This window comes from Vicia villosa, unplaced genomic scaffold (assembly GCF_029867415.1).
Source record: "Vicia villosa cultivar HV-30 ecotype Madison, WI unplaced genomic scaffold, Vvil1.0 ctg.000587F_1_1, whole genome shotgun sequence".
Taxonomy (NCBI): Eukaryota; Viridiplantae; Streptophyta; class Magnoliopsida; order Fabales; family Fabaceae; genus Vicia; species Vicia villosa.
Genome location: NW_026705268.1, coordinates 702,518 through 724,796, shown reverse-complemented (window position 1 = coordinate 724,796; position 22,279 = coordinate 702,518). Strand labels below are relative to the sequence as shown.

The 22,279-nt window shown below is 32.4% G+C and overlaps 3 protein-coding genes across 3 annotated transcripts; 1 reads left to right on the top strand and 2 right to left on the bottom strand.

The window, feature by feature from the left end:
- The first annotated feature begins 511 nt into the window (after positions 1-511).
- LOC131629633 (spliceosome-associated protein 130 A) lies at positions 512-5,229 on the top strand. The gene is made up of 4 exons (XM_058900418.1): positions 512-3,660; positions 3,980-4,471; positions 4,659-4,814; positions 4,921-5,229. The coding sequence occupies exons 1-3, from the start codon at positions 646-648 to the stop codon at positions 4,794-4,796; spliced, it is 3,645 nt and encodes a 1,214-aa protein (XP_058756401.1). The 5' UTR covers positions 512-645; the 3' UTR covers positions 4,797-4,814; positions 4,921-5,229.
- A 2,924-nt stretch (positions 5,230-8,153) lies between these two features.
- Positions 8,154-11,655, bottom strand: LOC131629632 (caffeoylshikimate esterase-like). The gene is made up of 6 exons (XM_058900417.1): positions 11,463-11,655; positions 11,209-11,365; positions 10,960-11,106; positions 10,551-10,681; positions 8,737-8,874; positions 8,154-8,620 (listed from the first exon to the last, which is right to left on the bottom strand). Exons 1-6 carry the CDS (start codon positions 11,463-11,465, stop codon positions 8,237-8,239), a joined length of 960 nt encoding a protein of 319 aa, XP_058756400.1. The 5' UTR covers positions 11,466-11,655; the 3' UTR covers positions 8,154-8,236.
- A 5,209-nt stretch (positions 11,656-16,864) lies between these two features.
- On the bottom strand, positions 16,865-22,010 carry LOC131629651 (uncharacterized). The gene is made up of 3 exons (XM_058900435.1): positions 21,788-22,010; positions 21,030-21,658; positions 16,865-17,050 (listed from the first exon to the last, which is right to left on the bottom strand). Exons 1-3 carry the CDS (start codon positions 22,008-22,010, stop codon positions 16,865-16,867), a joined length of 1,038 nt encoding a protein of 345 aa, XP_058756418.1.
- Positions 22,011-22,279: the final 269 nt, after the last annotated feature.

The following is a 22,279-nucleotide window of genomic DNA, read 5'->3' as shown; positions in this document are numbered from 1 at the left end:
TCCCGTGAAAGAAACACTCATTAAACTACTAAATAAAATGTTTTTTCTATGCGATGATCGTCATTCTTCTGCTATTTTAATTTAGCGTCGACTTTCATAAAATTGCAGTGCGTTTCTAGATTTACACATAAATTACCTTTTAAAGCTTCTTTAAAATCACGTTAGAGTAATGTCTAAATATGAATTTAATCACTAAAATGCCAAACCAAACAAACTATTCATTCATGTCCTTTCACCTATCTTTTCCTCTTATTTCTTCATGCAATGAAAGTTGATTCTTAAAAAGCTTACATTAATTCATTTTGTTTGTTTCTTTTGTATTCTCACTCATAAAAAAAATTCTTCGATACTAAAAATTTGAAGAGAGACATGCTTATTGCACTTATTTTAAATTTAATGGGAAATTTTTCTACTTTGTGAATTTAAAGATAATTAAAATTATATTTTTTCAAAATTAATGAAATTACTCACTCTTAAAACTCTAGAACTAAAAATACAAGCATATCAAAATAGGGTTTATAATACCCAAGTCCAACTCAATGTTCCCGCTCCGCTTCACATAGTTAAGAACCATAGAATAGAATGTTCATCTCAAACCCAAACACAAACCTCTAAACCCTAACCGTCTCACTCAAATCGGCAGCCATGTATCTCTACAATCTCACTCTCCAACGCCCCACCGGCATCATCTGTGCCATCAACGGCAACTTCTCCGGCGGCAAGGGCCAAGAAATCGTCGTCGCCAGAGGCAAAGTCCTCGATCTCCTCCGCCCCGACGACAACGGCCGCATCCAAACCGTTCTCTCCGTCGAAGTCTTCGGCGCCATTAGGTCGTTGGCTCAGTTCCGTCTCACCGGTGCTCAGAAGGATTTCATCGTTGTAGGTTCGGATTCCGGTAGAATCGTTATCTTGGATTACAACAAGGAGAAGAATGTCTTTGATAAGATTCATCAAGAAACGTTTGGGAAGTCTGGTTGCCGGAGAATTGTTCCAGGTCAGTATATCGCTGTAGATCCCAAAGGTAGAGCTGTTATGATTGGTGCTTGTGAGAAGCAGAAGCTTGTTTATGTGTTGAATAGAGATACTGCGGCTAGGTTAACTATTTCTTCGCCTTTAGAAGCGCATAAATCGCATACTCTTGTTTTTTCGATTTGCGGTGTTGATTGTGGGTTTGAGAATCCTATTTTTGCTGCTATTGAGTTGGATTACTCTGAGGCTGATCAGGATTCTACTGGTATGGCTGCTTCGGAAGCGCAGAAGAGTTTGACCTTTTATGAGCTTGATTTGGGTCTTAACCATGTTTCTAGAAAGTGGTCTGATCAGGTTGATAATGGTGCTAATTTGCTTGTTACTGTTCCTGGTGGTGCGGATGGTCCGAGTGGGGTTCTTGTTTGTGCTGAGAATTTTGTTATTTATAAGAATCAGGGGCATCCGGATGTTAGGGCTGTGATTCCTCGGCGGGCTGATTTACCTTCTGAGCGTAATGTTCTCATTGTCTCCGCTGCTATGCATAAACTGAAGAACATGTTCTTTTTCCTTTTGCAGACTGAGTATGGGGATATCTTTAAGGTAACACTGGAACATGAGGGGGACCGTATCTCTGAATTGAAGATTAAGTATTTTGATACTATTCCGGTTACTTCTTCTATGTGTGTGCTCAAGTCGGGGTTCTTGTTTGCGGCCTCCGAGTTTGGAAATCATGCTCTGTATCAGTTTAAGGCTATAGGGGATGATGATGATGTGGAGGCTTCGTCTGCTACGTTGATGGAAACTGAAGAGGGTTTTCAGCCTGTGTATTTCCAGCCCAGGAGACTTAAAAATCTTGTTAGAATTGACCAGGTTGAGAGTTTGATGTCTATTATGGATATGAAAGTCAGTAATCTGTTTGAAGAGGAGACTCCTCAGATTTTTACTCTTTGTGGGCGCGGACCACGATCTTCTCTAAGGATCTTGAGAACAGGCTTGGCTGTCAGTGAGATGGCAGTTTCTACGCTGCCTGGTACACCTAGTGCTGTTTGGACTGTGAAGAAGAATGTTATTGATGAGTTTGATGCTTATATTGTTGTGTCGTTCCTCAATGCCACACTTGTGCTTTCCATTGGTGAGACAGTCGAAGAAGTCAGTGACAGTGGGTTTTTGGACACTACCCCCTCCCTTTCCGTTTCTTTGATAGGTGACGATTCTCTCATGCAGGTCCATCCAAATGGTATTAGGCATATTAGGGAGGATGGTCGTATTAATGAATGGAGAACTCCTGGGAAGAGGACAATTGACAAAGTTGGGTCGAATAGACTTCAGGTGGTTATTGCTCTGAATGGAGGGGAGCTTATATATTTTGAAGTGGATGTAACTGGTCAGTTGATGGAGGTCGAGAAGCAGGAAATGTCTGGCGATGTTGCTTGTTTAGACATTGCTCCAGTGCCTGAAGGCAGGAAAAGATCCCGTTTTCTTGCAGTTGGCTCATATGACAAGACAATCCGAATCTTATCACTGGATCCTGATGATTGTTTGCAGACTCTAAGTATACAGAGTCTTTCTTCAGCTCCAGAATCTCTTCTTTTTCTTGAAGTTCAAGCATCTATTGGTGGTGAGGATGGTGCAGATCATCCTGCTAGCCTTTTCCTGAATGCTGGTTTGCAGAATGGTGTCTTGTCTAGAACTGTGGTGGATATGGTCACAGGTCTGCTTTCTGATACCCGCTCCCGATTCTTAGGGTTGAGAGCCCCAAAACTGTTTCCGATTATCGTAAGAGGCAAGCGTGCTATGCTCTGCCTTTCAAGTCGCCCTTGGCTTGGTTATATTCACCAAGGACACTTTCTCTTAACACCCCTTTCATACGAAACCCTTGAGTTTGCTGCCTCATTTTCATCTGACCAATGTGTGGAAGGCGTGGTTGCTGTTGCTGGTGAGGCATTGAGAATTTTTACCATTGAAAGATTAGGAGAAACATTTAATGAGACAGTTATTCCACTTAGATACACACCCAGAAAATTTGTGTTGCAACCCAAACGGAAACTGTTGGTGGTGATTGAGAGTGATCAAGGAGCATTTACTGCAGAACAGCGTGAAGCTGCAAGGAAAGAATGTTTTGAGGCTGCTCAAGCTGGGGAAAATGGGACAGGAGGTGCAGACCAAATGGAGAATGGTGGGGAGGATGAGGATAAAGATGACCCCCTCTCTGACGAGCATTATGGTTATCCAAGAGCTGAATCAGATAAGTGGGCATCCTGCATCAGAGTTCTTGATCCAAGAACTGGAAATACCACCTGCCTTTTGGAACTTCAGGATAATGAGGCTGCATTCAGTGTATGCACAGTAAATTTCCATGATAAAGAATATGGAACCCTTTTAGCTGTTGGCACAGCAAAGGGACTGCAGTTTACACCCAAAAGGAGTTTAGCTGCAGGATTTATTCATATATATAGGTTTCTAGAGGATGGGAGGTCTCTTGAACTACTACACAAAACTCAAGTTGAAGGCGTTCCTCTTGCGCTAAGTCAGTTTCAGGGAAGGTTACTTGCAGGAATAGGACCTGTTCTCAGGCTGTATGATTTGGGGAAGAGAAGATTATTAAGAAAGTGTGAGAATAAACTATTCCCCAACACAATTGTCTCTATTCAAACCTACCGTGATCGAATTTATGTTGGTGACATCCAAGAGGTATGTTTCTATTCAATGTTTGTCTCTATTTGTTAAATATCTGGATATTTGAGTTAGGCATTATAACAAACAACGATTTTCCATTATAATTTCTGGTATTTTCTATTAACTTGTCTTTGGACGTTTTGTTAATATTTGAATTTCACTAAACTGGTTTATATTAGTGCTCCAAGAGGGATTGTTTGTTCTATATTTGAAAACTTAGCACAGATAAAACTTTCTTAGTATGCCTATTCACAGATTCAATGTACTGCCAGTCTCTGATTTCTGTTTCACTTATAAGATCTTCATCTAATTGTGTTTTGTGCATTCTCTCCAGTCTTTTCACTACTGCAAGTATAGACGGGATGAAAACCAACTTTACATATTCGCTGATGATTGTGTTCCGAGATGGCTTACAGCATCATACCACATAGATTTTGACACCATGGCTGGTGCAGACAAGTTTGGAAATATCTATTTCGTGCGGTTGCCACAGGACGTATCTGATGAGATAGAAGAAGATCCTACTGGCGGGAGGATCAAGTGGGAGCAGGGGAAGCTGAATGGAGCTCCCAATAAGGTGGAAGAAATTGTACAATTTCATGTTGGCGATGTGATCACATGCCTGCAAAAGGCCTCTCTTATACCAGGTGGTGGAGAGTGTATTTTATATGGAACTGTTATGGGAAGTATTGGGGCATTACATGCTTTTACTTCACGAGATGATGTTGATTTCTTTTCTCATTTGGAGATGCATATGAGACAAGATAACCCACCTTTGTGCGGAAGAGACCACATGGCGTATAGATCTGCCTATTTTCCTGTTAAGGTATACCTAATCTATATTACGCCGTAGATTCTCTCTGTTATTATTACTACGTACTGTTTGCCATTCATGTTTTCATCATGCTTCTGGTGAAAATCTTGACTTGTCCTAATATTTAATTTTGTTCATTTAGTGTATTTTAACCATAGTATGAATTGCTTGACAAATTGATTTCTTTGTGTTTGTGTAGGATGTTATTGATGGGGACCTATGTGAGCAATACCCAACATTGCCAATGGATTTGCAGCGAAAAATTGCTGATGAATTGGACAGGACCCCAGGAGAAATACTGAAGAAACTCGAGGAAGTACGAAATAAGATTATTTAAGAAATGATGATTAGAGAGGTATGATCCCCCATTTCTGTTGAGTTACTCGCTATAATACTATTATGATTTATAGGGTCGTAATTCGTAAGCGATACTTATAGAAGTGATTCTGTATTTTGTGCAGGTGTAGACGGAATCGGCGGAACCATGTTATTCAAGTAGGTTGTTTGCCCAATGTTAGAGTCACTAACAAAGTGAAGAAAGCATGTGTTTTTCATTCATACGGGAAGGTGGAAGCTGTGATTTACTTGTCATATTATGACTTTGTACTCTTGCATTTATAGTGTCTTGTCGAAGTGAAAACACATAACCCGCAGTAGGCAATTTATGTTGTAATTAGTGATACTTAACTGTTAATTTCATGCTTTGTGGATGTGATAAGCAAGCCATCTCTCTCAATCTAACCTCTCAGTGAGATTTTAGATTATTTCAACAGTTTTTCATACTTGCACGCAATATTTACTAAAGCAATTACTAATAAGTTGAAAACTTCAACCAGTCGCTTTAAGTCATTTATCACCAACGTCTTGAATGAACTAGGTGTGTAGAAATTTTCTTCATTTTATCCGTTAGTCAGTGAAGTCGACTGGAGATTGGTTTTTGATTTTGACTGATTGGGATAGTTTTTGAATTGATCGCAATGTATAAAAGCTAGTTCTTACTACTGTTCATGATAATTTGTTATGTTTTTTTTAATTATCATTTAGTTTAAGATCAGCAAAAATAATTGACATACATAACTGGTGCATTGGAATGGTTTTTAATATCCGATGTTGTTGTTGTAGTACTCTTAAAATGAGAAATATAATTATACATTATTATTAATTATATAAATCTAACCCTAAATCAAATTTGAAAGACTAGATTTCATTATTTAAAGGGAGAAACATTTTACCTTTTAAATTGCTTTAACAAATGTGTTGATTGAATTGCTTTTTTATTTAAAATTTAAAAGTTATATTTAGTACATGATCCAAAAATCTAACCCAATCCAATCCATTGATCAGATTGATTTGGTTTGAGTTTAGTCTTAAAAATACAATCGAAGACTAATCAAAGACTATTGATTGGTTTGTGCAATCAAATTTGATTGATTTGTGTGATGGAATTCGAACAAAGCCAAATTCATCGATCATGAGGTTGGTTTGGTTTGAGTTTAATCTTAGAAATACAATCCAAGACTATTGATTGGTTTGTTCGAACAAAATCAGTTTGCGGTCTCTCTTAAATTCAATAAATAGTTTGTTTAAATAGATAAATAATCTGTACCTAATAGGCTTTGCTTAACAAACCCTTACAATAAAATAAAATCTAAATAGAGATAATATAAAACAAACTAAAGATAAACAAAAAAAAAATAAAACAAACTCAAACTATTATATACAATACCCCCTTAAATTGAAAAATGAGTATTACTCATTCCAAACTTACAAATAAGTTAGTTGAATAATTTAATTGATAAACTTGCTAACACATTTGCCAACAAATAACCAAAAGGAATATGGTAATTCTGATTGATAGTGGTAGTACCCATAACTTTATCTAAGAAAGGCTAGTTAAGTCACTTGGGCTTAAGGCCAACCCACTTCATCTCTTAGGATTATGATTGGTAATGGTAACGAGATAGAATGCCATCATATTTGCCCCAAGTCAAGATACATATCCAATCCCACACTTACATAATTGATGTACATGTGTTACAAATTAGCGGTGCAAATATTATGCTAGGAGTATAATGGATGAAATCGTTGGGATCTATTATGATTGATTACAATTTACCATGAAGTTTCTCCAAAAGGGAAAGATGATTGAATTGAAAGGAGAATCAACCTGTCATCACTCAATAGTTATACTCAACACTCGCTGGACTCAGGCAACATAACCACGTATTGAGGTACAAGTGCAATGGCAAGGTCTCCATGCTGATGATACATCTAGGGAGGATTGTAAGACTCTTAAGGTGACTTACCACATTGAGGAGTAGGTGCTTCCTGACGAGCTAGGAAATATTATGTGGACCAAAGAGGAGATGGTTGAAGAAGCCCACAACGATGTCAAAGGAAAGCCTAAAATAAAGATCACTAAGCCAAAATTTCTAGAAGATCATGTCACTCAAGGTGCAACAAATTTAATTATGAAGAAATGAGTTAGTAGCTTATGATTGGCTTCATCAAATCTTACAAAGATCTTTCTCTAGATTCGTCTTTTTCAATATATTTAGTCACAATTATTTTGTTATGTAATGCTTATAAATAGAATGTATAAGGAATGAATGAGAATAAGCAAGTTTTTGTCTCAACTTTTCTCTTTCTCTGTTATTCTAAGGAGGCTCCTAGTTCTCGAATTCTAGGCTCACTTTTCCCTTCCTAATAGCGACCAATGTGTGATCAATGTGTGATCTGCGAGTAGGGAAGGCAACGGAATGGGTCAGAACGGTTTTTATCTCCCCTAAATCCAAACAATCTCCGTTCCTCGCCCCAAACTCAAACGCGGATGGAGAATTAAAATCCAAATCCATCCCAAACGGGTTCGGGTTGGATTCGGGTATCCCGTTCCGCCACCATCCATTTAGTAAAATCAATTTTTTTAATGAAAATATTTATTTTTTTCTAAAATCAAATTACATTATAAATAGTAAAATAAAACAATATCAAAAAATTCTATATATACATTTCAAATATTTTAAATAATAAATAAAAATTAATTAATGATGAAAACATAGACCACATATTTAATATTCTAAATTATCAAAAGTAAATAGTAATGTATATAACAAAATAAACGGGACAGATTCGGATGCGGGTTCGGGGTGGATATTAGTGTCCCTATTATCCGACCTGTCACAATATTTTATAATCGGGGAAAACCCAAATCTAGTCAAAGCGGGTTTTCCCCGTCAACTTTAGGACGGGTTCAAGTGGGAACCTACGAGTACAAATTTTGTTGCCATGCCTATCCGCAAGTGTGAGCCACATGCCGAGAATTTGGTCCCGCTTGCTCAATTTTTTGAGATAAAGACATTGACGACGTAGTTGTTGACATTAAATATATGATTTACAGTACACGAACAATGATAAAGAGCAATTTCAAATTTTCTTTATCATTGTTCGTGTACTAAAAATAACCTATAATACGGAGAGCCATCCGAAAATTCAGAGATTGTTATTTTTGTGATCAATAAGATTTAATAACAAATTGTACAACTATCGTTAGAAGAAAAAAAACCATAACTAACCGCAACTAGAATTAATGCGAAAATAATATCGTCAACTTTAGGAGCTCGTGATACCATATAAAAAATGTTTTTATATTAAGAAAATATAATTCAACAAATACTTTATTTAGAAAGATAAAGAATTTAAATCTAACAAACTTTACTTTAACAACCGTTTCATTACAATAACAATTAATCAAAGATAAAATAAAACAAACTAAAATTATCAACAAGAGTTACTTTCTCTTGGAGAATCTTCATTTTCATGTTTCAATTCTCTCTCAATTCTTGTATTACCATACTTAGTTCTCTCCTCTATCCACCCAAAAATATCTGAAAAAACAATCTCCAAATTCTCTGGTGGCTCTCCATACAACAAACCATGCCACATTTGAGGGTACAATTTCAATGTCTTATCAGAGCTTGAAGCCACTTCATATAACTCTCTACTCACTGATACATCAGTTACTCTATCTGCTTCACCATGCAAAATCAAAAATGGCAATGAAACTTCACTTAATCTTTCTTCAATTTCTGTTGCAACTCTATTAAGTTCATAACCTGTTCTCAAACGTGGCTTTCCTTTAAAGCAATATTTATTAGCTCTAATCTGCAAAATCATAAATAAATAAATAAATTACAATTTTATTTTTAATATATATTTTTTGCATGTATAAATATATAAACATATATGAATATATTAAATTTATATATTTATTTATATACCTGTTCTCTAACTTCAGGAACTTTAAAAGCAATATCAACAATATCTTGAGTTGGGACTATTTGCCAAGTGGGAGTGAGTTTGCTTAGTGCACTTAATAAAGTAACCAACAATGTATTAGGTTTTATATCGTCTGCGATCTGCACATAACATTAATATTTGATTAGAGGTTAATATCTGACGATAACATTTATTTATATTAATATATAAATAAATTATTGATATTTACAAAATAATAATTTTTAAAAAAATTATTTAATTAGTATTAATACAAGTTGTAAACACTTTCACATGTCATGTGAATGCAAGAATTAGTATATGCTTAATAATTATGATAAGAAAATTTCTAATGTAAGCAACCATGCATAAATTAATAAATCACTTTCATAAAAAAATAAAGTCTTTATATTTGTGATGTGAATGTGATTTGGGGGCAACTATAGCAATAGATTAGACTTTGGGGTAATAAAAATAAAAATGTGATTAATAAGATAACTAAATTAAGAAGCACTCTAGACCTAAAAGTCAGAGGACTTATTATTATTAATTTATCATAGATTAGTATAGTATAAATAGGTGGGACCATAATTGATATTCGAATGGGTCAGTCATCATTCAATTATTTTGCTTTAACGAATCAACTAAAGTTAATATTAATATATAGTTTCATTGTCACATTCATTTGACTTTGTATTTGCTTCTTTTTTTCAATAAAAAATAATTACAGAAGTTGAAAATTTTAATATCAATGTTTCTAGATTCAACACTCCAATTCCAATTCAAAGTTTTAGAATTGTGTATTAATTTCTAGTAGTTTACTATTTTATCTACCAATAAAAAATAAATTAAAATAATAATTATCAATTTTTTCAAATATGTTTATAAGATATATCTCTAATTTAATGGATTGCATGATCATATTACTAACGTTATGTTTGCTTCAACTCAATAAAGAGGTAAGATTTGAGCCATATATGACATGATGAGAGAATCTTTTCCCCACAATTTGTGGATATTAATGAAAATTAGATAAAGAAGCAAGAATATATTCTCCACAACAACAAAAGATAAATGAAAAAAAAAAGAAAAAAAGAATCACGTAGAAGATACACTCTCTTGAGAAGAAGGAAAATAGCACAAATAAAAACAAAATTTGGTAATTAACTAAATGTAATCTAATAAGGAATAGTAGTCTATTATTAAGAAATAGTTAAACTCATTTAATTTATTTAATTTCAGATAAAAAGAATAATAATTGAATTCCTAAATAAATATTTTATTTATTTTTATTTAATTATTTATATAAAGAAAGTTTACTGAAAAGTAAAATATGTATTAATTAAAAGATAGATATTTTGGTTATTATGTTAATATACAATCAATCAATCAATAACAATAATCATAATGCCAACATTATTTGTCTATAATTGTATATATTTTAAAAGATACAATGTACCCAAAAAATAATACAAATTAATCAAGTTTGTAACAACCACTTAACTAAACAAGCATATGACAACTATTCATCATAAAAATATTATATTTTCCTTAAAAATAATGTTTATAGCTAAACTATTTTTATAATAAAAATAAAATAAAATATTTTTCATATTTGAAATAGTATTTGAGGGTGGTGTATTATGCATAGAAGGCCGGGAACAAAAATATGTGTGGACAAATAAGAACAAACGTGCAGACACGGTTGCAGAAATTGTGTTTTTTTCTAATCAATATGAAAAAATAAATTAGTATGCATATGGTGCACATTTTAGACTATAGTATATATGAAATTTAATTAAATAAAACAAAAACAAACCTTGCACATGGGTGCTGACAAAATAGCACCATCCCAATATTCTGGCTTTTTCCAGTGCAAAAGCACAGCCACAGCTCCTCCCATTGATTCTCCTAACAAATATCTCATCTTCTTCTTATTCTCACCCTTTTCTGTTATATACATCAAATAATTTCAAAAATCAAATCATCTCATATAACAAAAACAAAATAGAAATAACCCACATCATAATTCATGAAATTTAAATTTAATGGCAAATCATAAATCAATCGGCAAGAGAAGATATTGCTACGACACATAATCAAAATTTCAACATATTATTATATTGGACGTCATAACCAGAATATGAACTCTGAGTTTGAATTCTGGTACTTGCGATTATACAGACAAAATGAATTGAATTTTATGGGAGATAGAGAATTTATCTAACCACATATTTTGCTGAAATGATTGAAACAATCATCAATGACATCATCAAAATTCATAACAAGACCAGCTAATCCATCTGATTTTCCATGTCCTTCATAATCTATTCCATAAACTGCATATCCACCTTTTACAAGTCTTCTTGCTGTGCCTGTTTAATTCATAATCAAATCATAATCACAATCACAATTAATTAATTACTTAATTAATCATCATATATAATATATAATTAAAGAAAAAAAAAGTAAATTACTGTTCATGGTGATGCTGCATTCCATGGCATATCCATGACACATGAAAATCAATGCTTTTGGATTTTCATTTGCAGGAATCCATTTCGTTGCTAATAGTTTCATTCCTCGAGAATTCAACACATATTCTTCTTCATATTTGATTTCAATTTCTTTCGCCTGCAAAAAAAAATTTAAATTAAAGAAAAAGTTAAGAAAATTAATTACCAAAAAAATAATAAAATCAATCAAGAAGAAGAAGAGAAAATTAAAATACCATGAAGAAGAATAATTGAGGTTGAGGTTTTGAAGCTTTTTTAGGTTTTATTTATGGTTTAAGAATATAGATATAATTGGTTGTAACAATAAAAAAAAGAGAGTTTGGAATGAAAAAGGTGAGGGAGAGAGTCTTTATGTGAGTATGAGAAATAATTGCATGAAAATTAGGATAAGAATTATAAATTTTTGTGTTTTGGATAAGAATTGGGTTCACTATTTATAGAACAAATAGTAATAAAGAGATAAGAGAAAAATCATTATAGAGAAAACGTGTGGGATTTGATACGATTCTATTTGATTTGATTTGATTTAATCAAATCTCAATACTTTCTCCAACTTGCTTAGTGGTGTATTTAATTAGTTGCTGATTAAATTGTTTAAGTACTTAATTGTAACTTAAACTATACTGTACATGGTCAAAATAAGTTGCGTCAATAACTGAATAAAGTCAACGGTTCCATTCAAAATATCTCATTAACCATATTGAATTTATTAATTTCAATATTTCATATCAATTCAAAAATTATTTGATACTCCTTTGACATGAAAAATATTTAGAATATTTAATTTATAAAAATTAATTATGCTAGGAAAAAAATTAATTATGTGTTTGCATTAAAGTATAATGAAGTGAAAATTAAATATTTTTATTAATATGATAACTGTAATTAAAATATATTTAAACTATCTTTATGTATGAATTAAATGTATATAAAATCTATAAATAGAGAGTAATTATTAAATTGGATTTTTATAAATATATTGTATTAAATATTTATAATTATTCAAAAGTATTTAAATGGGGTGCAAGAGGTTTTGAATTTAAATTCAACTGCTTAGTTTGGGATAGAGATAAATAATTTTTTAAAGAAAAATACAATTATAATCGGATTTATATTATATATTATATGTGTATTTTTTTTTTTTATAAAGTTGTTGATCTATAAATAATATTAACAATTTATTTATATTTGTATATAAATATAAATAAAGGATGTTATTAAATTGATAAATTTTTTGAAAAACATTCATGTTATTAAATAATTTTTTTTCTTCATTTTTTCATATTATTAGAATTATGAGGTCTAGCGAATGATTTATTGATGTGACCAATAATTCAATAGTTTAACCGGTCTAAAATTTAAAACATTGTGAGTTGAACAAATTATAAATGTATGTTCAATTAAATTATTTAAAAATTTGTTTTTATTTTATATCAGTTATATTAATTAAAAATAAAATAAATATTTTAAATTAATTAACGGTTGTGACTGATTGACACTAGACTGCAAATATATCTTAATTAAATTCATATTAAAAACACTCTTGAATTTAGTTGTAAAAATATATTTTTAATATTAACGTGCAACCAGTGGCGGAGCCAGAAATTTTATACAGCCTGGGCAAAAGCTTTACACCATTGATTATTCATCTGTTTTAATTTTCACACCCTATTTTTACTAATTTTGCCCCTAATTTTATCTAAAAATCGACTATTAAATTGTGGGGAGTACATAGAAAATAGGGGTTGAGCCCGGGCGCTTGCCCGGGCTAGCTGGGCCTTGGCTCCTCCCTGCGTGCAACTTGACTTTCTTTTTTTCCTTATGTTGGAGCGTGTGACTGAGCTTTTTTTGACCGGATTTTGAGAACCTGGTGGGCCGCATGGGAGTAAATTATTAATTTATTATAGTACACTCCATTTTCATAATTCTGACTCACTATCACTTTTTAAAAAAATATTTCTTTATTTTATATGAAAAAAGATTGTTTTAAAAATAAACTGTTAATTCATTCGAGGGAAATAGGGAGCTTGCCATAACAGTTTCTAGAATTGTTAAAATAGACTATTAAGTCCTAAACAGACCGTCTTGCAAATTCTAAATTTTTTAAAGTAAGGCCAAAAAGTAATGTGTAATGTGGGCTCAAAAATTATTACCTGAATCCGACGTTAGATGGTCTTTGAACTATTGATTTTAAACGGTTTTTTTTTTATTTAAAAAATTAATTCATAATATTTATTATAGATGAAATTAAAAATTATATTATTTTAAATGTAATACATTTTTAAGTATTATATTATCTCTTATAAATACTATATTGTGTTTTTAAATATAATATATATCTAATTTTTATAAAATAATACTTGAATATTAAACATAAGAGAAAAATTAATATAATACGATAAAAGAATGTTGATTATATTAATGTATATTATTTAAAAAAGAAAAATTGAATAGAATAGAGATAAAATTTAGTGAGATGAGAAAAATTAATGTGCTATTTTAGAGTAAGACAATATAAATAAATATTAATATAATTTTTTAAATTTTATAATTATGAAGGCCCAATGGACTATTCACAACCTATACAGGCTAGTTCTAATGAGTAGCTGGCTTTTCAGAGTTGGACTAAAAAAACCTTAAAATATAGAATCTAATTTTAAAATTCAAACCCAATAATTTTCCAGACCAAACAGACTGGCCCATATGAATTAGTCCATTTTAACAACTCTCCCAATTTCTCCCTCCAATGCTGATGCATCTCCCTAATCGCTATTGTGGTGTACTTAAAACTATGGAGTTAAAAATAACATCTTCGTGCCATTTTTTCTAAATCACTTTATGAAGCTAGGAGTCAATACATCCATTTGCTATTTCAAATTCATCAATTCAATTATCCTAAATTCAGGTTGAGGCCAGTTTTAACTGTGATTGAAACACCTTTTCATGCCTACCTAGCTAGTCGTGTTTGTCATTTTGACATGAGAGATGAATACCACATAAATGATGTTCCAGTCAGAGATAAATTAAAGGAAACACCTTTAGTTTGTGGAATTCGTTCTAATTTCCATCACCACACTATGTAGTAAACCCTTCAATATGTAACATAGTCTACTTGTCATCTTCCACATAAAAAATAACGAAGACATGATTCTTATAAACTTTAGGTCGATGCACTAACTTTTCCACCCATTCCGGATAATGTTTCATAAATATAGGTTTGATGGGAGGATTGAAGAACCTTTACTCAAATTGAGCTTAAAGTGGAGTATTACATCATATTAGTATTGTTTCTCATGAGAAAGTTTCTGGCATCATTGGTGGGTTATATTTTTAATGTAGATTACAAATTCATGTATGTATACTAACCTATATGTTGGTTAAGAATATGGACCATGCACGGTTTATAGACCTTTCAAATTTAAAATTATTTGAAAAAAGGTTTTTATTAGAGTTTAAAAAAAAACAAGTTTTGTGTGATAGAAACAAATTTTGCATAAAAGAGATTATGCTTATATTTGAGAGATTCACAAATCTCCTTAATGAATTTATAATATATCCAGTTGCGTCATTGAATTTCACAAAAACACAAACTAATATAATAGTAAAATCGTACTATTTCACAAGATGTGTTATCGAATAATTTTCAATTATGAACAATATTCCACTATTACAATCTTTAGACTTAATCAAGTCCGACCATGTGCAGGAGCAACAACCTCTACAGCACTGAGCCCCAAATTTTGGAGGGCCCAAAAATCTTAAAAAGTTTAATTTTTTTACATTAAAATTAATAAATATAAAAAATGTTATTAAAACAATTTAATAAATCAAAAAATGTAATGATAAAAACACAATAAATTAAAAAAAATGAGATTGATAACTGAATAATTTTTTATTAATATAGAATTATATTTTTAATGTGTTATTTTAAATTATTATAATAGTATATTTTTTTAAAAAAATTGAGCCTATTTTTTTAATTAGAATGAGATCTCCATTTTAATGGGCCAGTCCTGGACTTAATCCACACTAAGACAAGGTCAAAATACTGATTCTAATAAACCTTACAACTTATGCAAAAAATTTCTACTAACACATAAACTTATCAACATGAAATTCTAGAAAGCAATACAAACTACTTAATCATACGATCAATTATGAAATTTAAATGAGTGAGAGAGGGAGAGAGAAGTGTACACTGGGATTTATAGTGGTTCGACATGTTCTTCCTCGCTTTGTGCCTAACCTACTTTCAAATGGTTGCCCATTGAAAATCCGTTGGTCTTCCACTATGATTTGCAACAATATTACAAGAATTCGTACAATCACTAATCCACAATTAAATGTTGGAAATAAAATTTCTTCTATTGTGGATCTTGACTTGTACACAGTTCCACAAACTGAACTCTATGCAAAAAATTTACTTGAGATAGTTTCTTGAATCTTCCAGCACTTACAAATTGCTCCTAAGTCTCAGTATGTGGTAATTTCCACACAATTTTACTGGCATCTTGAGCGGTGATATGTTCGAAGATAAAAAAGACTCCTACCATGAATGCATACTTCCATACGGTACTACAAATGTCAACTTGGAGAGAAGAACCTTCTTCTTTTAAACTGAAATTTCCACAACCAGTCAAACCATACACTCTTACAAGCCTCTGAAAACTTAAACAAATCTTCAAAGAAACATTAAATCTAAAATGAATCTCCTCAATCAATCATGAATCTTTCAAGATAAGATTTAGATCCATGCATCAGTGGCATAATAATGAGGTAGAAGATAAAAGAAATCGATTGAAAATTGTTCAAGAAAGATTCAAAGCTCTTTTTAAAATGTAAGAACAAATGATTTGTGAGTTTTCAAATCATTAATGAAAGAATGTGTTTTCTTACTTATGAAAGGTTGAGAGATGAAAATGATTTATGTGTTGGAGATGAAGCACAAAAGTTAGTGAACAAATTATGTTTGATTCGAGTCAAGAGCATTTGGTGATTTGAGTCAAATTAGTAAAGTAATATGGAACAAGATCTATAGTTAAAAGGATACCCATTTTTCTGTGATTCGAGTCAGGGATAATGCATGATTCGAGTAACAACTTAGTCATGATTCGAGTAACAACTTAGTCATGATTCGACTCAAACTTGGAAGAGGGTGAAGGAGGGTTTGTGGGACTCACGCACAATCTTCAGACTTAATCCACATTAAGACAAGGTCAAAATACCGATTCTAACAAACCCTTTAACTTATGCAATAAATTTCTACTAACACATAAACCTATCAGCATGCAATTCTAGAGCAACATAAACTAACTAATCATATGATCAACTATGAAATTTAAATGATTGAGTGGGTGAGTGAGAGAGAAGTGTACACCGGGATTTATAGTGGCTCGACAAAGATTACCTATTAATAATTCGTTGGCATTCCACTATGATTTGTAACAATATTACAAGAGTTTGTACAATCACTAGTCCACAATTAAATGCTGAAAGTAAAATTTCTTCTATTATGAATCTTGACTTTTACACAGCTCCAAGAACTGAACTTTGTGCAAAATCTTTACTCGATATCACTTCTTGAATATTCCAACCCCAACATCTTGCTCCCATGTCTCTATCTGCGGCAATTTCCACACAATTTCGCTCGTATCTTGAGTGTTTGTTTGAAGATCAAAAGAAATCCTACCATATATGCAGACTTCCATACAGTACTACCAAGGTCAACTTGGAGAGAAAAACCTTCTTCTTTTACACTAGAATTGTCACAACCAATCACAACACCATACACTCTTACAAGCCTCTGAAATCTTAAAAAAATCTTCAAGGAAATGTTAAATCCAAAATGAATCTCCTCAATCAATCATGAATCTTCCATGATAAGATTTAGATCCATGTAACAGTGGTAAAATAATGAGACAGAAGATAAAAGTAATCAATTGAAATTTGTTCTAGAAAGATTCAAAACTCTTTTAAAAATGTACGAACAAATGATTTGTGAGTTTTCAAATCATTAATGAAAGAATGTGTTTTCTTACATTATGAAAGGTCGATAGATGAAAATGATTTATGTGTTAGAGATGAAGCACACAAATTGGTGAAAAAATCATGTTTGATTCGAGTCAAGAACATTTGGTTATTTGAGTCAAGTTAGTAAAGTTATATCGAACAAGATCTATAGTTAAAAGGATACTCATTTTCCTGTGATTCGAGTCAAGGATAATGCATGATTTGAGTCAGAACGTAGACATGATTTGACTCAAACTTGGAAGTGGCTGAAGGAGGGTCCGTGAGACTCATGCATAACTTGTGATTCGATTCCCACTGTGTATGATTAGAATCAAAGCAAGTTATGGTTTGAATCATGTGATGCAACAAAGCCCTGATTCCTTTCTGCCTTATTTGATTCAATTCAAGGGAATGTGTGATTCGAATCACACTTCCAAAATCTCAAAAACTCAAGATCTCAAGGATGTTTTGAGATTCTACTTTTGGGCATGACTTAAATCAATTTCAATTATGTTTCTTGTTCAAAAAATTGACTAATTTACTTAAAGCATAATGATCATACTCAAACACGAACACTTTAAATTATGAATGCTGAAACACAGATCAAAAACTCGATCCTTAAAGATGCACAATTGAATAGGAGACTCAAATATGAAACTAAATTCAAAGTAAAACTTAAGGAACAAGTAACAAAACCACACAGAGATATTAAAAATAATTTTGAGGTATCTCAATGGAACCTCACATTGCGGTCTTCGGTTTCCTAAAGGAAGCAGGTATGGCTTAATTGTTTTTTTATTATTTTGATTTTGTCAGTTGCAAATCGGATAGGAAAAGTACTAGTGGAACTAGTGGTCTTGGCACAGTAAGAAGTAGCATAATGTTACTTTTTCTACCATCGAGATTGAATATTTAGCCACTCGTAATTATTGTGCATAACTCTTATGGCTAAAGCGACAATTATTGGATTATAATTTAAAACTCAGTTGCGTTCTAATCAAATGGGACCACACTAACACAATCATCCTATCTAAGAATTATGTACTTCATTCACGTACTAAATATATAGAGATCAGGCACCATTTCCTTAGGGACCATGTTGAAAATGGGGGTGTTATTTTTGAATATGAGGATACGAAAAATCAGCTTGTTTATATTTTTACAAAATGTTATCCTCCGAATCTTTTCACAAGATACGTAGGGAATTGGAAATCTTATATTCATCATGCTTTAAATATATTTGGTTTCCTATTTCCATTTCTTTTGCTATATGTTTATGTTGTACACTAACATTCTCTTGTAGAAATTTATTCTAACCAAAGCTATTAGTATGGCTCTTGAACTCTCTAATTTTCTTAGTATTTTGTCCTATATGTTCATATGCTTACTTCTTACATTTCTTATTTCATTGATTTATTCATAAGTTTCTATTTTGATTATTCACATGTTACATTTAATATCTTTTTAAATATGTATTGTTAATTATGTGCATTTCATCATTATTATGTTCATTCATGCATTATTTAAATCTTCCATTCATATCATTTTTTATCACATATTTGTATTTTGTTGTGTAGTTGCATGTTTATTGGCTCAGTTGTCGCATTTAGCATGTCTATCTTTGTATTCCATATTCTCACCCAACACTATCCACCAACTAGTCTTACTAAGGCTCAATCCATCGGGATTACACTAGCACCGAGATATCAGGTCTAGGTGGGTGATAAGTGTTAAATTATAGCTATTTTTGTATATAGTTTTGCGGCACTTATCGTCTCTTTTTCCTCAACTTGTGCGTGAATACGTACGTTTTCGTTATATTTGTACATATTACGTATTCTTCGAGTTTTCAATTCATTTATGTACCGTTTGATATTTTTCATTCATTTTGTAGGTATTCATTCATAATTGGAACATTGAGTAATAAAGGCCAAAGGCTAAACTTCAAGAATATAATTTTTAGCAATTCATCAAAGAATAAGGCTCCAAATAAATATGATAAAAATTATCAATTTGATTGATATTTAGTCACTGGTATAAAGAACATTGAATAAGCTTTTCAACGCTTCGAACCGGTGCAAATCGTAGTTACGGTTCTTAAGTTATGGCCAAAACAAGATTTCAAGTTGCAGTAGACCGCACTTAGCGAGCTCTACTACTGCTAAGCGAGATCTGTGGGTTTCAAATTTGTATTTAGGGAAAAAAACACGTTTTTAGGTTATGGTTTGGGCATTTTTAGTTCCCAACACCATCACCTTCATTTCTTTGATTCTTGGATGATTCTACAACATATTTGGAGCTTACATCTTGAGGATTCGGAGTCGGATTAAGCTTCAATCGCGTTTGACACCGTGGGAGTTGGTTGATTCCTCTTCTCTCTTCTCTATGTACTTTCCTCTTGTATGGTTTTATATGTATATTTACTTTGATTCCATGTACATCTACTGATTATGGTATTGTATAAAATCTATTTCTCAAATCTTTATCGGTGATTATTCTTGATTTTTGCTTTATGCTTGGAGTTTGGGTTGCTATAGACATATACTTCTCGAATCTCTATCTATGATGATTATCTGTTAGATTCTAGAGATAGATATAGGTATGATGTTCACAGTGGGTATCGGTTCTTAATGCTTTTGTGTTATTGAGTTGCGCGTGACATTGCCTCCGAGACAATATGATTGTTCTCTCAACTTTGTGTTAGACATAACCTTGTTATGAGAGATATGTGACGATATTGACGAGTGATTTGAGTTGAGTGTAACTAATCATTAGGTTTAAGTAGTTGATAGGTGGATGTAACATAAACCTGTCGGATTTTCTTGGATTCAAAGAGGGAATTCTTTTTATGTTCATATCTTTTAATTCCCGCATTTACTTTAAACTATTCAAACCCAAGCTCAGAAACACGGAAACCATTGAATGACATTCTAACTAGACCATTCTCTATGGACATGATAAATCTCGGAATACTTCTAATCTTTTGCTTCCTGCTTCACTGCATCAACAAAATGACGTCGTTGTCGGGAAATGGTTTTTTGTGTTGGAGTTGCATCGCAATAGTTTCCTTAGTTTTGAGCTTTGTATATATCGTATATATTATATATTTTCACTTGTATATTTTCACCTGTACATGTTTACTTGTATATGTTGTCTTTTTAAAAATATGAAAAATAAATTATATTTTTTTATAAAATCAAATCGATATTTCAATATAATAAATTTTATACAGAAATAAAACACAAAAGAACAACAAGTTGCGCCACTATTTTTTTAAGGACAAAACCAAAAAAAATTACACCCTAAGGTGTTAAACACAAGATGCCATGAATGATTTGAAAACTTTGCCATGAAACAAGATTTTATAAATAGACTTTCATATCAGATCATACTTTTAAAAAGGTAGAACAAGAAAAAAAAAGTCTATAATAAACTATAGACCAAATTTAAACCTTAAAAATTTATGGTTAATCATCTCACACTTATTAATTATAAGTGTTTTTTTTTAATAAGCAATGGAATTAAGGGAGTATAAGGGGTACTCCGCCCGAGGAAAATAGAACGGAAAGCTCCTCCTACCCAAAACATGAGAGCGGTAGAATATTCCAAGAGTAAAAATTACAACTCACCACCCGATTATAAAAAGAGCAAAGCCAACTCCAAGAGGTGAAAACTATGTCCGACATACAATCGGTGAAGCTAAAGGTCTCGTTTTTTAAAATAACCGCATTCCTCTTTAGCCATAAACACCAAATCGACGCTAGCCAAATCACCGCTCCAATAGTCCTCTTTGTCTTGTTAGCCAACTTTTCGCAGTGATGGAAAAAATTCAGAAATTCCTTTAAAGTAATATTTGTGTAGGCTCCAAACCACTCGTACACCCTCCGCCATATACGCAAAGAAACCTCACAACTCCAAAACAAGTGCATAAGAGATTCTTCTTCCATGTGACAAAAAACACACAACGAATCATTTCCCTCCACCAAAATTCCCCTCTTAATCAATTGATCTTTAGCAGCTATTCTATTATGGATAAAACGCCAACCAAAAAACAGAATTTTCGAAGGAACTTTAATCTTCCAAAGATGAGTTAAAGCCTTTACCGTATTTTGATTTACTGCTGGCCCCGAGAGTTTTTCTTTGAAACACACATAACAAGATTTAACCGAAAACACTCCTTCATTATTAAGCCGCCATGTGAACTCGTCGTCATCACCTACCTCCCGAGGGCTATGCTGCTGCAGAATTGCCATCATTTTTTCCTGCAGAGTCGCAAGCATGACCTGCTGCTGCCCACCAGTTCCCGCGCTCACAGCAGGAAGAAAACCCTCTGCTGTCCAATCACAACCAGCTGAGAAAATCGCCTCCGCATTCCACCTCCAGCAGCTCTCTACAAAAGTATCTGCATTCAACACATTCACCTTATGATTTTCAGCATATTGGAACAGTTAAGGATAAGCTTCCATAAGCGGCTGCTCTCCCGTCCGGTTTGCATACCAAAAAGGGATGTCAGCCCCACTCCCCACACTACACGCAACAGCACCGGAAAAATGATCTTCATGTAAATTCGCATAATTGTCCGATAAGACGAGATCTCTCCACCAAATAGAATCACTCTTCTCCACTACGGAAATATCCCTAATTAAAACCTTCAATTTTAAATTTCCATATCTAGCTTCAAGAATCTCTCTCCACACCGCCTCCTTGTCCGTTAGAATCCTCCACTTCCATTTACTAATCAAAACCGTGTTCATAATCTCCACATTTTTAACTCCCAACCCTCCATTTACTAATCAAAACCGCGTTCATAATCTCTACATTTTTAACTCCCAACCCTCCTTCATTGTGAAACTTACACATCGTTAAAATCCTCCTTAATTATAAGTGTATGAATTAACATGTATGATTTAGTTTAATCTATAAATATTTCATCAATTACCACTATTTTCTTTTATATATAAATATTTATCATATATAATACTTTCCATTAATCAAATTTTATGTCTATATATTGGACATGTTT

What these genes read in the sequence shown, in the direction of transcription:
- LOC131629633 (XM_058900418.1), top strand. Translation starts at nt 646, where the DNA reads ATGTATCTCTACAATCTCACTCTCCAACGCCCCACCGGCATCATCTGT. An exon ending in ATGTTGGTGACATCCAAGAG is followed by an intron (nt 3,661 to 3,979) that starts GTATGTTTCTAT and finishes CATTCTCTCCAG; the next exon opens with TCTTTTCACTACTGCAAGTA. An exon ending in CTGCCTATTTTCCTGTTAAG is followed by an intron (nt 4,472 to 4,658) that starts GTATACCTAATC and finishes GTGTTTGTGTAG; the next exon opens with GATGTTATTGATGGGGACCT.
- LOC131629632 (XM_058900417.1), bottom strand. An exon ending in ATGCAGCATCACCATGAACA is followed by an intron (nt 11,107 to 11,208) that starts GTAATTTACTTT and finishes TGAATTAAACAG; the next exon opens with GCACAGCAAGAAGACTTGTA. An exon ending in TCATTTCAGCAAAATATGTG is followed by an intron (nt 10,682 to 10,959) that starts GTTAGATAAATT and finishes TGTATATAACAG; the next exon opens with AAAAGGGTGAGAATAAGAAG.
- LOC131629651 (XM_058900435.1), bottom strand. Translation starts at nt 22,010, where the DNA reads ATGAACACGGTTTTGATTAGTAAATGGAAGTGGAGGATTCTAACGGAC. An exon ending in TTTTTCCGGTGCTGTTGCGT is followed by an intron (nt 21,659 to 21,787) that starts GTAGTGTGGGGA and finishes TGTTGAATGCAG; the next exon opens with ATACTTTTGTAGAGAGCTGC. An exon ending in CAAAGAGGACTATTGGAGCG is followed by an intron (nt 17,051 to 21,029) that starts GTGATTTGGCTA and finishes TTAAGATTTCAG; the next exon opens with AGGCTTGTAAGAGTGTATGG.